We start from the raw sequence: 12,087 nt of genomic DNA, 5'->3' as shown, positions 1-12,087 counted from the left end.
TCATTTAGGCTGTGGACTTTTTACTGTTATTTTACCACAAACACCACAAAACCATGAAAAGTGTTTCTCAATTTTGGTGCTTTTTGTCAGGCAATATAATTTTTTGCAAAAAAATGGTAGAACTAGGATACTTATATTGATAGGTTTGTCTGAGAGTTAATATTATAATCTTATACAAATAAAATGAACAAACAGGCTAAACTTACCATCACAGCCGGGTTTTTCACAGTGATACATGGAGTAGTAGCTCGGAGGGCTCCACTAACACCATGGTAGTATTTAAAACAGATCTTTATTTCAGCTGAAAACAAAACAAAAACCGTATTAAACGCTTCATAAGTGACCTTAGGCAAAAGAGAGACAATGAAAGGAACACGTGCACACAGTCATAACTCACTTCTGTTTGCAGAGTTTGGGCAGTGACTGAGACACCTTCATTATAAAAGCACACACTGTAACTGAGCTATATTTTCTTTCAACCCGTAGAAAACTGGAAACCTGTCTTAAAAAGTCTGAATAGTGTTCAGCTAAAGAGCTGGTAAAAGCTGCCATTTATTATTTTTTAAAAAACATTAATTTTAACTACATTTCTGCTCAGGCGGTAAAAAAAACAAGAGATCATTTTTTTCATTTCTTCCCAGTTCTTGTAGTGAGATGTCCATGGTCACTACTGGATAAGAAATGTCCAAGTATTCACAAGCTACAGTTCACACAAAGCCATTTTTGTATGTTTTATACGCACCCAGAGGGAAAGAAATGAGATCATTATTGATCTCTGAAGACAAGTTCATTTTAACATAATAGGGTTATTGTGGATTGCTCTTTTCCAGCAGATTTGTAATTTGCAAATCAAAAAATAATTGCACGTATGCTTTATTCCTAAATTATTTAATCATATGAAAATGGAGATTTTTTTACACATTTTACACACACAGGAGATCTCTACAGCCTTATATATGTAGATGGATTTCAAACCACCGATGAAAATGTCTAAAAATACTGTATTTTGTATTAACTCCTGCAGATCCCAACTGGTAAAATTTCCCTTTCTGCGTGACCTTTCAAACCTTTTACTACCGTTTAGTTTGTCAAACGAAAAATACCCCTGATCCTGGTAAAATAAGAGAGTAAACAGGCACAACTTGAGGTTGAGATAAAATACAACAAAACACAAGTTCTAAAAGTTTGGCCGTTAGCCCTACCGATATACTGACGTTCTGGTAGGAGTGGAGATGCAAGTATGGCTGATCATGGTGGAAAGCTGTTATTACATTGGTCAGTGTACTCCTGAAAGCTGGTTTTATACAAATAGGATCCATCAGTCAATGATTCATCTTCAGAAATACTTAAACAGGAAATTAAGAACAGAGCAGCTCGTTATCTCCACTTTGTGTGCTGGGTCCTTCCATTACTAAACAGACAAAGACAAGCAACCTACCTAGTTCTGCAGCTTGTATTTGTTACTATTTCAATATAATCGGCTATGAAAAAGGCTTACTGAGACATTTTCTACTAGGATGATTCTTGTCAGACTTTGGAAGAAGTTGCATGACACATCTGAAGGAAGCTGGAACGTTCTGCACTGGAACACAGGAAGGGTAAACATACCGTATTTCTGGTTCCATTGAATGAAGTTTTGTTTGCTAAACTGCATTTACTGCAAATGAAAGGGCATTATGTTTGACCAAAGCCTGACATCCACTGTTCCTCTGCACTCTTCCAGCCCAGCAGAACAGCTATAATTATGGCTGCCCTTGATCCTGTGGGATTTTCCCTGTCTGGAACAATGCCTCTGGTTTTCTTTTCCATTGGGGTAACTCTTCTGTGTGAGGTTGATAAGGGTTACCTCTGGGTACAGAAATGGCCACAGGCAGGCAGAAATCACGGCGGCCAGCTCAGAACAGAGGATGTGCATGAAAGTCTTGGCAGTTCAGCTCCTCTGACTTGGTTCAACAACACGTCGGTACTCCTGAAGCAGAGAACTGCAATGTTTTGTATAAGGTTTTGAGACACGTACGGCATGTTCCCTGAGGGCTGAGGTATTTCATCTGCAAGATAAAATACCCACTTATCCCTGCTCAGAAGGATCAGAAATCCACCCTGCAAGTCTGCTCAGCCCAAAAGGATTATTTATTTATTTGTTTTTAAATTTGCTGCAGTTATAGGCCAACATTTATTTACTATCTTCCTCCCAGAACAAAGAGCAGGCACCTCAGAACTACCCTTCAAAGACAAATGTCTGGCTGACAGTGCCTCCAGGGATTTAGGAGGTGGAGGAGCTGCTGATCCCACTTCCTCCTCCTCACAGCTGAGTTCACACACAGTCAAAACACGCTCCATTTAACACCAGCTTTACACCAAAATTCAGTATGCAAACAGGATTTCTGATTACCTACAAAGGTTTATCAGACCTAAACATTAGGGGTCAGGATCCGCAGGTTCTTCCTAAACTGAGCAATTCTGCTGACCTACCAACAATGCTTACAGCCAAACAGACACACCAGAATTTCTAGCTCAGAGTTGGAGTTTCAGCACTTGCAAAAGTTGGCAGGATTTATACCAAGTGCTGGACTCTCCCCACTTTAAAACGCACATATTAAGTAACCAGGACTCAAACCCTGGGCGCCTCAACCACACTGTGAACAGACGACTACATGAGAGCATGGTAAGACGAATGATTCCACAGAGACTTCTGCTTTCTAGCTACATTGCTCAACCTTAGCGTGACCCAAACTTTGTTTTTCAGAGAGTTTCTGGAGCTGATGTTTATTCAGTCTACTGTCACTATCTTCTTTCAATTTGTGACTTCTGACAAGAACCTAGCATTGAAAAGCTGCCGCTTCTATCCTCAGAGAGTCCATAACGTGATGGTGGACAGTAGTTTGCTGTATGGTCTCAGTACACTGACAGATACATTCCCCTAAAGGCTGAAATGCAAAGCTCCCAGCTTTTTTGAGATTTCTTTCCCTCAATGTTTTCTATGAACATTTCAATACCTGTATGTGGCTGGTGATAGAAGAAAACAAATATTTATTCAAGAAACAGATCTGGCGACCCCTTCCATATAAACTAAATTAAAAAAAAAACAAAAACCAAAAAACCAACCTTCAGGACTAATTGCTAAAAATAATCAGAAAAATCAGCATTTGAAAACCTGTCATGAAGACTTTTCCTCCCACTTCCCAACAGGAGCAACACTGATTTAGTTTGGGCTTTATACAGCACTGCACACAGGAATGGCAGCCCTGCTGTTAGCATTGTGTTGCGGGATTAACACAAGAGACGTGCTTGAAATGCAGCATGAAATTGAAAAATGGGCGGCTATCCATCACATGCATGCAGATGTTGCCAAAGTGAATATGGGTTTGCAAGACTGGATCTGGTACACAGCAAGAATACAATCCCTTCACAGGGCCAGAGACAACTAAGTAATTCTTTTCGTGGCTAGAAATGCTAGAAACTGCAGTTAATACTTAACAGCAGAAGAAAACTCAGAGGAATCCTGTCAGTTCCAAACAGCTCAGGATCTAGCTTCTTGACATTTCTTGTACTGTGTTACCAGAAAAAAATGTGGATTAGAACAGTATTTTCTTGATGACTGATGGATTCCTGAGCTCCAAATAAATCGAAAATAGGTATCTGTGGCTGTTCCTGGTAGAACACATCTCAGCCTACCACCTGTAACTAAGGCCCCATAAAGACACAGACCTCTTCAGAAACAGAAAGTTCAATTATCTGCAAACAGGACTTTAATATTTAGAGTTGAGTTCAACACCATATTGATACAAAGGCTTCTCTGAACTGTTCAATATATAAACTGCACAATGTAAATAATATAAACTGCACCACAGCATGCGTCGCCTTGAGTTTTCCTAGTTTCTTTCACTTCTCCTGCCACCTTGCTTATATATGTTTCCTTCAGGGCAAAACCTGCACTTCTTTTTTCTTTCCTACTTCTCTCAAGAAGTTAATTAGCTTGCCTTGTATGTGATCGGTAATGGAAAAGTTCATAGCAGTAAATCCAGCAAGGGAAAGACATCTGTACCTGAGCACAGGGCTATTTGCTGTCTCATTAAAGAAAAATATGACATTTCAGAAGAAAAAGTATTTTAATTCATGGAAGGAAAAAATTACTGTACCTAGACCTGCGTTCTTGACACCACACACTCCATTGTCATTGACATTCCTCCAGATATCACACAGGCCACAAGAAATTACTTCTTCATTTAAAAATTAGACAAAAATGAAATTGGGGTATCTATGATTCTTTAAGAGTTATCACACAGCCATATAAAAAGTGATATATATGTTAATTAAACCGAACACTCCATAAAACCATAATCTCCTTTAAAAGTCAATAGCTGTTATCATTTTATAACCATAGTTCAGATCCATTACATAAAAGTGTTGGAATTAACAAAGGTTTCTGGGACTCAAACATTGACATTTGAATTTCAAAAGAACTCCTGCATGACATTACAGGGTTGTACTTCCCCCTACGGACCACACACTCTTGCTTCTTCAATAAGAGAGATCAGCTTACACCAAATAACAGCTTCTTTTTAAAACATCGCTAATTCCCCCAAGTCCTCCACTTTAACTGCCTTTAACTTTGCCCAGCAAAAAACTGCTTTAAGATAGAAAGATACATGAACTTGGAATACATAAAGACATGAACGTAATTCTGGAAGAATGCGTTCTTTCTAGAAGACTGATAATTCAGGAAAACAAATGCATTCACTGTAAAAACATTTTGCTCCAGATACACCCTAGTCAAATGAAACGCCTGTGTTAGAGGCGGACTCTCCCCACGCTCCACTGAGAAGGGATGGGCAGAGACACCTCCAAAGGACAAGTCAAATCCTGGCTGGGTTACAAGTCTGCGGAGGTGAACAGTGCTCCTGCTTAATGACATGGAACCGGCACAGCAGCTAATACTTCCTGGCCACCGCAGCTAGATGCCAGAAGTTACCTGGGCTGAATCCACGGCGCTCTGCAGATATAATCATATGCCCTCCAACATTCAATGAAGAAAAAGCTGATGCCACTAACTTACCTGAAAAATATGAGATCATGTTCCACAAAACTTATTCCAGAAGACTTTATCACTCTAACGAATTAAGTCACTCACATTCAGGCTTTACAAAGCTATAAAGGGAGATACAATCCAAGGAAAGGCACTGGGTTAAAACCTGACTTTTCCCAGCTGAACCCAAACATCTCATCAACAGCTGAAGGATTTTAGAAGTGCTCTGCACATCCTGCCAGTTGAATTCCTTTTCCTTAGCATGCCAGTTAAGCGAACGCAACCTTTTTGTTTGGACATTCAGCATTCTATTCTCTGCATCACTTTAACCACATACCTCGATTACTTCCTACTGGGAAGTAGCAAACACAGCAGCAGAACACAACCACCAAAGCCAGCTGCCTCCCAGTACTTGCTGTCTCTCTCAGCAGGTATATCATAGAACTTACTGGGCAGGAAAAAAAAAAAAGAAAAAAGAAAAAAGAAAAAGAAAGAAACCAACCAAACCTAGAAAGCGACTTAAGATGGCTTACAGAAAGATTTTTAAACCAGGATCAGCAACAGAAAATGTCCCAGTGGTGTCTCGTTATCTAACCTGCCTCAAAGGAAACTGCTTGGACAAATGGTTGTTCAGGTAACAGAGCCCACCTATCCCCGCCAGCCCCACTCCGAGATGTTCTTACTTACAGCCACGAGCACTGCCTATTATATTCCAGTTTGGAAAGCATTTAATTGTAATCTAACCTTTAAGAAGAAACATTGGGGGTAGTATGTGCCGAAGGAAGTCAACAAGGCTTGCCACAAGTGCAAAACATACAAGACCCAATCCTGTTTCAGTTATTTGTGATACTCAAAAATAGCTGTTAAGAGACAACAGATATAAATAGCAGAAGAATAAAAGAAGTATTTCTAACTCAGTGAATGTGTTTATAAATAGGGTAGGGACAATAACCATGAGTCCCCAGACAGCACTGAACGGGCGCTGGTTGCAGGGCACTACACAGATGAGTGTTCCAGGCTCAGAACAATTCCATGTGAGAAAACCGTGACCTTCACAGAAATTAAATTAAATGATTAAAAAAAAATAAAGAATGGATATAAATAATGCATTATGTTAACAGAAGAGCCAATAATAACACTGAGATTTTGGTCAAAACCACTAAAAATACTAAACTGTGCTCATATATCTAGTAACAACTCTTTGCTACAGCAGCCCTTAAAAGCTGAAAGCACATCAATTATTAAACTGATTTTTTTCCCCGTCAGCATATGTTAGCTTTTTTAACAAAGATGGGAGGTGGGAGTCCACCCTGCTAGCTACAAAGTACGGCAGTTTCAGTCTCAATACACCATTTTTGCAGAAGTTTTAATTTCGTGGATGCAGGGACTGAACATGGAGAACTCCACACAAAACCTCACTTGCAACAGGACAGCTTTGTGACTTGTTCCCAGCGGCAGAAAACAGCCCCTAGCCTGGTTTATGCCCTAGAACACGTATGGCTTTTAACTTCTGGGGACTTTGCATATGGAAGTGTATAAGCCCCAGCTACTCTGACGGTGACTGCACTATACTCCATCTCCCTCCCACAGCACCTCCAACACGACCCGTCCTTCCCTATGCTGCAGAAAACTGACTCAGAAGCTGCAGTTTGTAAATGAGCAGCAGCTTTTATCAAGCAGTCTTCATAAAACCCATGCTTCCTTTCACATGCTTTTTCTGTCACCAGCCTTTCCATGGATCATTTCACTCCATCTTTCTGCTAGCTCTGTTCTCCATAAGGAATGTCACCATCTCCGTTCCGCCACAATGCCCCCAAAGGGAGTCCCTGCCATCCCAAGCTCCCACACCGCTACACCGAGAAACACTCCCCCATCTAAAATCACTCCTGGGGCAACTGCAGCTTCTCTTGCACCAGAGACTAAAGGTCCTGACATACTTTTCAGGACCCGAACAGTCTGATGCCACGCTAAATACCAGATGACCATACCAAATAGGAAAACATTAAGCTATGTTGCACCTTTGCACTATTGCCAACTGCTCAGAATACTCCTCCTTGAACTTGTCCTTTCCTTTAACAGGAAAACGATGAAAACTTCTGGATGGAAGGATGGTTGTGGAGCTGTGGCCATATTTAGCAATCCTTCTGTAATTTACACAGCAAACAACTTGAGGGAGCTGTTTAGCGAGTCACTGTTTTCCTTCCCCCACATTTTAGTAAGCCTAGCACAGGACGCTTTGAAGCCACCTCTACTACATGAGTACAGAAACGGCATCTCAGGCGTATGGATGCTCAAATTCACCTTCTTGAATCTCTAAAATGACTGAGTTCTCTTTCATGCTTACGTGACACTTCTGTTCCTCCCCAGTGAAAAGCAAGAGGAACACCTGCCTCCAATACTGGCTGGCTCGGCAGTTCAGAGCCACTCACTTTGTCTCGAGGTGACAGCTTAAGGACACCAGCTGTTTGTGATGGTGAGCTGGACATCATACTTTGCAAGTATTTTCTTTGTCCTTCGCATATTCTTCCCTTCGTCCCCTCCCTCAGCCACTCCCCTCAGAGCTTGCTTGCATTTCTGGAACACATTAAATTTCTCATTATTTCATTGTTCATTCCTTTGATTCTCCCTTCTCAGGGTAGAGTCTACAGAAATTTTTTGTGTTGATTTTTGTCTAAAGCAAGTCAGAGTTTTCTTTGATCATCCCTGTTTTGCTCATTTTTGGATGCTTTGGATCAATTAATGTCTGGTTTTAGTATGAAGATGATGAGGCTCTCCCTGCCCTTCTTTCTGCAGGTTGCTTGATCTGAATAGAGCAGATGGCAGACTATGCCTTTACGCGTTAGTTGCTTGGGAAATAAGAGATGCTGAATCCATAGGGAGGGAATTTAAGAGGAATAATCAGAATGACTAGAAAATTAAGTCAGAAGACTGCAGATACACAGTAATACGAAACTCAGAAAAATGCTTATCCAAGGCATACCTTTAAACATAAGCATAAATTCCACAGACCTCAGTGAAACTATTAATAAGTTTACAATTACACTCATGGAAAAACAGCTCCCCAAATCAAGGCACAATATGCTTTTCTTAAAAGATACAAATATGAGAACTGCCGAAAGAACCTGAGACCCAGTCTAGCTGACTCCCACCGATTAACATTAATGCAATTAAAATGAAAATACTCCTTCTGCATGAGATTCATTTGCATATGGCTTGTTAGCAAAGCTATCATCCTCTGCACTTTGCCCTACAGAGATGTCACATTGCTGGTGAAAAGATCTCTCATGTCTCTAAGTTCCAACACTGCTAGGGAAAAGACACAACCAGTTCCTGGGATAACATGAACACCGAGTGATCTCAACCCACCATCCAACATTAGTAACTCCTGTTCCTTTCCTTGCCAAAGAGACAGACAACTTCAGGCCAGTTCTGACTGCAAATCCTGACGGATTACTGTAGTTACTAAGTGTAACTGTTACCACGCATCGTCAGTTCTCATTGCCAGAGCTGGTTCAAGGCTTCTCATGCTCGCAGCAAACATCCCTCTTCTCTCCTTATGTATCGGTAGAGCAGGGAGCCTGCCAATCATGCAGGTATAGCATGATAGGTGGTGGCAATTAAGCATCACCTGTGTTCCAAAAATGAAACAGCTCCAAGCCAGAAAACCCTGGAGTGACATAAGCCCAGCTCTAACTCAGTTATATACCCAGCTTACCACCAGCCTGCTGGAGCTTCTCTACATGTCGGAGCATGAGCAATAAATACCAGGAGGACTGGGTCAACACTAATGTCGTCATGTTCAAGAGGGAGACTTGCAAATCTCTGCATCACTATGGTCTCTGAACAGACTGGCAAATCACAGAGTGGTTTGGGTCAGAAGGGACCTTAAAGACCACCTAGTCCCACCCCCCTGCCCTGGGCAGGGAGACCTTCCGCTAGAGCAGGGTGCTCCCAGCCCCGTCCAGCCTGGCCTTGAACCCTCCCAGGGACGGGGCACCCACAGCTGCTCTGGGCAGCCTGTGCCAGCGCCTCGCCGCCCTCACCGTGAAGAACTTCTTCCTAGTATCTAATCTAAATCTGCCCTCTTTCAGTTTAAAACCATTACTCTTTCTCCTACTGCTACAGCCCCCACTGAAAGGTCTGTCCCCAAAGCTGCAGCCCTGCTGAAAAGGAACTGGGCTCCGGATGGACGCAGAGTTCAGTAAGAGCCAGCACACACTCTCATTGCAAACACAACCAACCACCTCACAGGCTACATTGGAAGGCGCGTGGCCAGCAGATAGATGGAACTTACTGTCCCCCTCTACTTGGTAGTGGTGAGGAAGATTTGAGTGCCTTTATTTGAGTGCCTAGCTTCAAAAGCATGGAGAAAATTGAGAGGGGACAGCAGAGGGCTACAGAGATGGATGGGATGGAGAAAACATGACTTACAAGAACAGGCTGAAGGAGCTGGCCTCGTTTAGCCTGGTGAAGAAGAGGTTAGGGCAAGACAAGTATTATAAACTCAACTCTTCCCAGTTTATCAGATTTTAAAAGGGGCAGTGACCCCAAATATAAGCTTTAGCCATTCAGAGTGGGCACCGGAGAAATCTTTTTAGCTGGAACAATCCTGCAGCACTGGAAAAGGTTACCTGCAGTGAAATCTCTGCCTTTGAAAGTTTACAGCAACACCACGCTTTACAAACCACAGCTGACCAGGTGGAGTGTTAGTCCACTTAGAGCAGGAGGCTGCAATGCAGCCAGCACTCCTGTGCTGTGATTAGCCTCCAGCTGAGTTCAGATTGATCCATTTACACATTTTGTCCATGCTGGTCTCCCAAACACTGTTGCCTCTTATTGGAGCTGCTGCTTCAAAAACCTGGGGATATTGCTGCTGAATCTGGGACTGCCCTCCACTTGATCTTCTCATTCCTTGAGAAGCACGGTCAGGTTGCTAATGGCCTGATGCATGTCATTGCTGTGAGGGGTAAATATGACAAACCCCTAATACCATGACTTTTATCTGGTATACTCTGCCCCTTAGCAAAGGTATTTCTAAACACAAGAAATCTACAACTGTAGATTTCTTTCCAAAACCTGGAAAATAATGGCAGATTAAAGCATCAGAGATACCTTAACTTCAATAATCAGGCACTTATTTTCTAGGGATGTTAGCCTCTCCATTTGCCTCTCCCTCCTGCTCCCCTGCTATGATAGTGGCATCACAGGCAGTGCTAAACTGAGCACAAATTGTATCAGCACCATGGCAGGAGAAAGATGCTAACAGGGGAGCTGAGTTTGCCTCTGTGGCGGGCACAGGCTGGGCAGTGGCAGTGTCTGCGGAGCACAGCGAGAGCCCTGACAGCACGGCTCTTCCCACACCGCAGAGGCATTAACGCTGTAGTCGCACCTGAACTGTGCAGCCACCTGCTGCGTTTGCCTAAGCTGTGATTTAGTGATCTGAGGAATAAAAAACAAAGGGGGTGGGGGGTGAAGCAGCTGCCTGTAGTTGCAACAGAGTCAGTTCACCACCTGTAAGCCACAAGATAAAGCTCTACTGAGCAAATGTGGTCACAGATCTGTGGAGCCTTCTAGTATAAAAAGTGGAATCAGAAATTCAGTGAAGTGTTTCAGTGCAATTTTTGGCCTCTCACTAGAAACACAAGTGTCACTGGTGGTATATTTATCTGCTATACTATATGCTATAGCAACATATGCTCATAAATATTCCTTTACAGTTCTCAGCTGCTGCATAATTGCTTGTCTCCAGTTCATTGTATGGCAGCAGAACTATTCATTAGTAAAGCTAACCATGACCAAAGAATGCATATCCTGCACTCTTTCAGTTGGTTAAGAAAAGTGCAGTTAATTGTGAAATGCTAAGTCGGTCGCAGCTGATTTTAAGTCAAAACTTCTAGTTCTTGAAGCACTAGTCTAGGTTACTCACATGAATGGAAAATGTTCTTCATTCATAAGGAATGTTCCTCATCTCCATTCATTATGGTGCAACACATAACCAGCTAAATCCTACAAACATCCTTGAAGTCAAACTGCCCACATTGGCAACAATGCTATTAGAGTATACGTACAAGAAAGATGAGGCAATGAACATTTCTAATGTACATTTTGATCTGCTTTAATATACCACTGTCTTTGGCACCAGGAAAGTTATCTTGATCTTCATTATTTTCTTGATCTTCAGCTCAATATTTTTTTCCTGTGATGAGCTCCTGAAAATTAATTTAATGTTCTCCTATTAAAGCTTGCTGTCTTTTTTTTTTTTTTTTTTTTTTTTTAAGAAATGTGCTGCATAACGCATAGGGTAACCTGGCAAGATTCCATGACGAGTTCTACAAATAAGATCTGAAAATTATTTATAGTACAGCGTATACAACACCTCTTGAAATATGTGTATTGCTTTTATATCAGTTAATTAGAATAAAAACTTCTGCCAAGACCTACAGTTAGAAGCACTGCAGCATGCACTAAAGTAATAAGAGTGGGAGTATTTTTTATTTTATTTTTTTTTTTAACTTACGAAGATTCATTGCTGTGAGGCTAAACAGGTGGTAAAGCAGCTCACAGCTCTTTTGGTACCGATTGCCACTTTGATGCTTGGCACATCAGAGTTTCCAGCAAGCTCAGACACAACATCCTAGGGTTAGAATATCAATTTCTTTAGGGGAGATATAGATATATATATAATATACGTTAGATGGTAAGATAGCTCCTTTTCATCAAAAAGCAAAAAAGAAACCAAAGGAAAAAAAGGCAAAAACCCAAAGGAAAAAAAATTTTAAAAAAAAACCACCACACAGCAGAGTGGCTTAAATTCCTATAAATCCTGGTCGCCTAAAGGAGTGACATAGCTGGCCGATTTTAAGTTTGGCTACCAATACTCCTTATGGAGTTCAACTGAAGATTTTTTCTGCCACTCACACAGAGACTCTCAACATTTCAAAACTGCCTAGTGCACTTCCCAGCAAACCAAAAATTCAGCTGTGAAATCCTGATGCAACTGGACAGGAGGCTGGCACTTCCTAGAGACAAATCTAACCTTCATACTAACAAACATTAGCAAG

At 41.6% G+C, this 12,087-nt stretch overlaps 1 protein-coding gene across 1 annotated transcript in view; it reads right to left on the bottom strand.

Moving 5' to 3' along the window:
- Positions 1–12,087, bottom strand: part of HECW2 (HECT, C2 and WW domain containing E3 ubiquitin protein ligase 2) — a 176,348-nt gene that overhangs the window by 78,293 nt on the left and 85,968 nt on the right. Inside the window, exon 4 of the mRNA XM_056350145.1 lies at positions 207–301. Within this exon, the coding sequence (XP_056206120.1) occupies positions 207–301 (95 nt within the window). The remainder of the gene's footprint in view (positions 1–206; positions 302–12,087) is intronic.

Source organism: Falco biarmicus, chromosome 8 (assembly GCF_023638135.1).
Source record: "Falco biarmicus isolate bFalBia1 chromosome 8, bFalBia1.pri, whole genome shotgun sequence".
NCBI classification, from domain to species: Eukaryota; Metazoa; Chordata; class Aves; order Falconiformes; family Falconidae; genus Falco; species Falco biarmicus.
Note: the sequence above shows the minus strand (reverse complement) of the source record. Positions and strands in the feature narration are given on the sequence as shown.